This window comes from Choristoneura fumiferana, chromosome Z, assembly GCF_025370935.1.
Source record: "Choristoneura fumiferana chromosome Z, NRCan_CFum_1, whole genome shotgun sequence".
NCBI lineage: Eukaryota > Metazoa > Arthropoda > Insecta > Lepidoptera > Tortricidae > Choristoneura > Choristoneura fumiferana.
Genome location: NC_133472.1, coordinates 32,191,269 through 32,193,708, shown reverse-complemented (window position 1 = coordinate 32,193,708; position 2,440 = coordinate 32,191,269). Strand labels below are relative to the sequence as shown.

At 39.4% G+C, this 2,440-nt stretch overlaps 2 protein-coding genes across 3 annotated transcripts in view; one reads left to right on the top strand and one right to left on the bottom strand.

Annotated features, from left to right (window-relative positions):
* Nucleotides 1–2,440, bottom strand: part of LOC141434641 (frequenin-2) — a 209,919-nt gene that overhangs the window by 187,075 nt on the left and 20,404 nt on the right. The gene's annotated exons all lie outside the window — the stretch shown is intronic.
* LOC141439565 (U4/U6 small nuclear ribonucleoprotein Prp3-like) lies at nt 548–2,406 on the top strand. The gene is made up of 2 exons (XM_074103857.1): nt 548–609; nt 1,904–2,406. Exons 1-2 carry the CDS (start codon nt 584–586, stop codon nt 2,055–2,057), a joined length of 180 nt encoding a protein of 59 aa, XP_073959958.1. The 5' UTR covers nt 548–583; the 3' UTR covers nt 2,058–2,406.

The following is a 2,440-nucleotide window of genomic DNA, read 5'->3' as shown; positions in this document are numbered from 1 at the left end:
AAAATAAATACTTTAAGGGGAGCTCCCATAGAATAATTAAATAAATAAATATCACGGGACCATTCACACCAATTGACCTAGTCCCAAAGTAAGCTTAGCAAAGCTTGTGCTATGGGTACTAAGCAACGGATAAATATTATTATATAGATAGATACATACTTAAATACATAGTAAACACCCAAGACCCGAGAAAACAAACATTCGTATTCTTCATACAAATATCTGCCCCGACACGGGAATCGAACCCGGGACCTCAAGCTTCGTAGTCAGGTTCTAAATAATATAATAACAAATGTGATTGTTTTTTTCGTTTTTTGCTTGATATTATAATATTCACAGAATCTTTAGTTGTATAATCACTGAAAATAAATAATTGAATTAAAATAAATATTTAAGGGGGGTTCCCATACAACAATCTTGTTTTTTTTACAGTTTTTTTTTGCTAATGTCTAATGTTGTATAGATAATGGTACGGAACCCTTCGTGCGCGAGCCCGATTCGCTCTTGGCCGGTTTTTTTAATGTTTTAAAAGCTATTTATGTTTTAATTCCAGGTCGACCGTAAAATAAGAGAAGATACGACGATGGGTGTTAACGTGGCAGTATACAGGTACGTACGATAACCAGTAAACTCAGTCAGAAAAGAACAGAAGAAAATTCCAAATACCAATCATAATTTGATTGCTTAAGATAAGATAAAAGCGACATCTCTTGTCCCGGTGAGCGGTTAGTTCCGAAGGAGTGTTGATACTCCAAAAACCAATAAAGAGTTTACGTACATACAAGCTTCGCATACTTTGAAACTAGGTCAATGGGGGCTACCGCGTTTGAATTCGCCGCTAGAGGCGCTAGTGTAGCGTGAGGTCTCCGAAATGTCAAATCTCATAGTTTTTGGGTGAGCTACGCGGGTTTATTTATAATTAGAATAATTTTATGAATATTTTGCATTACCTGAAATTAATTATGGCAATTATGCGCTACGGGGCAATGAATGTCTGTGTTTTGAGACAGTTTTGTGTATCGGAAACTTTTGTCCTCCCTTTTTTTCCGAACAAAACGGAGACTATGCAACACTGTGGCATGCTCGATATTTTTATGGTACGATTTTAAGGTGTATTAAATATGATTTTAAGCTAAACTCAGTTTTCACGCCCGTAATAACAGACTTTGAAAGCCACACTTAAAAACCTCACTCAACAGTGTGCCATCTGGTGAGACAAAAAACGTTAGCCCTCTTGGTGTCAAGCATGGCCTACCAATCCCTACAAGCTATGTTTAATACAAAAAAACAGCAATAGATGGCACTACTATGAACATTTGTAAATTATAAAATGTGAATAAGCCGAATTAAGCAGAAATATTGAGATTAAAATAAAGACTAGCATATTTTATAACACAACTTCACATCAACCTTAATTCAACTCCTTAATTTGAAGATAAGAAAAACCATAAAATAATAAATTGAGAATACGAAAGTAAAGGCTACATGTGGCTACATTTCAGCTATGAGGCTTTCGTAGTGTTTGCAATTGTGACGCTAGATGGCGAATAAGCGGAATGCGCTTGCTGGGCTTGCCCCGCGCTTGCTTTTCATCGTCGAAACTATTTGAGAGAAACATGCCATTCTCTTCTAATGACGTAAATAAAAGATCATACATGCGTACTAGTCGTCTAGGCTCAGTTGGTGAGCTTGTTGTTGTCAGTGTACCGTATCCTTAGTGTCTCACGACGGCATAATAGTGTACTCACTGCCATCTATTGGAAATCGAAGGAATGAAAAATAGCCAGCTGAATAGCCAGTATTAGGGTGATACCATTTGCTGTACTAGGTGTCTCTGTTATATATGTACTCTGTGGTGTCAAGAAGTGTCTTGTGATATTTATTTAGTTGACTGTCCTTCCAGAGTGCGCGACCTGTTCGAGTGCGCGTCGGCCAAGTTCAAGGTCGAGGTCAACGCGATGCAGCTGCACATGACCGGCTGCGTCGTGCTGCACCGCGGCTGCTGCGTCGTGGTCGCCGAGGGGGGGCCCCGCCAGCACGCCAAGTACAAGCGGTGAGACGGGGAGACACAATAACGGTCTCACCGGATTTGGGTTTTCACAGAGGCGATATATATTGCTAGATGCGTTTACCTTTACTTGGCCGAATTTTACTTGCCATAAAATATATAGGACCGTGCTGTTTTCAGGATTTTTTAAAATGTCATCATATAGAATGCAGTAGGTTAGGTTTAGATTAGTTTAATATTAACTCTGTCGAAATTACTATTTCAGAAATAAATTACTTTATGGGAAATGAAAACGATAGAGAACCCGCTAGATGGCGTTAGTACCGTGAAGTCCGTTTGATGTTTGGGGCCGCGGCCCCATGCTAATCGCTCGACGCTCGTTTCCAGCGTCAAATCTGGTCACGTGACATATAGCGATGAAGCTAAAAATGT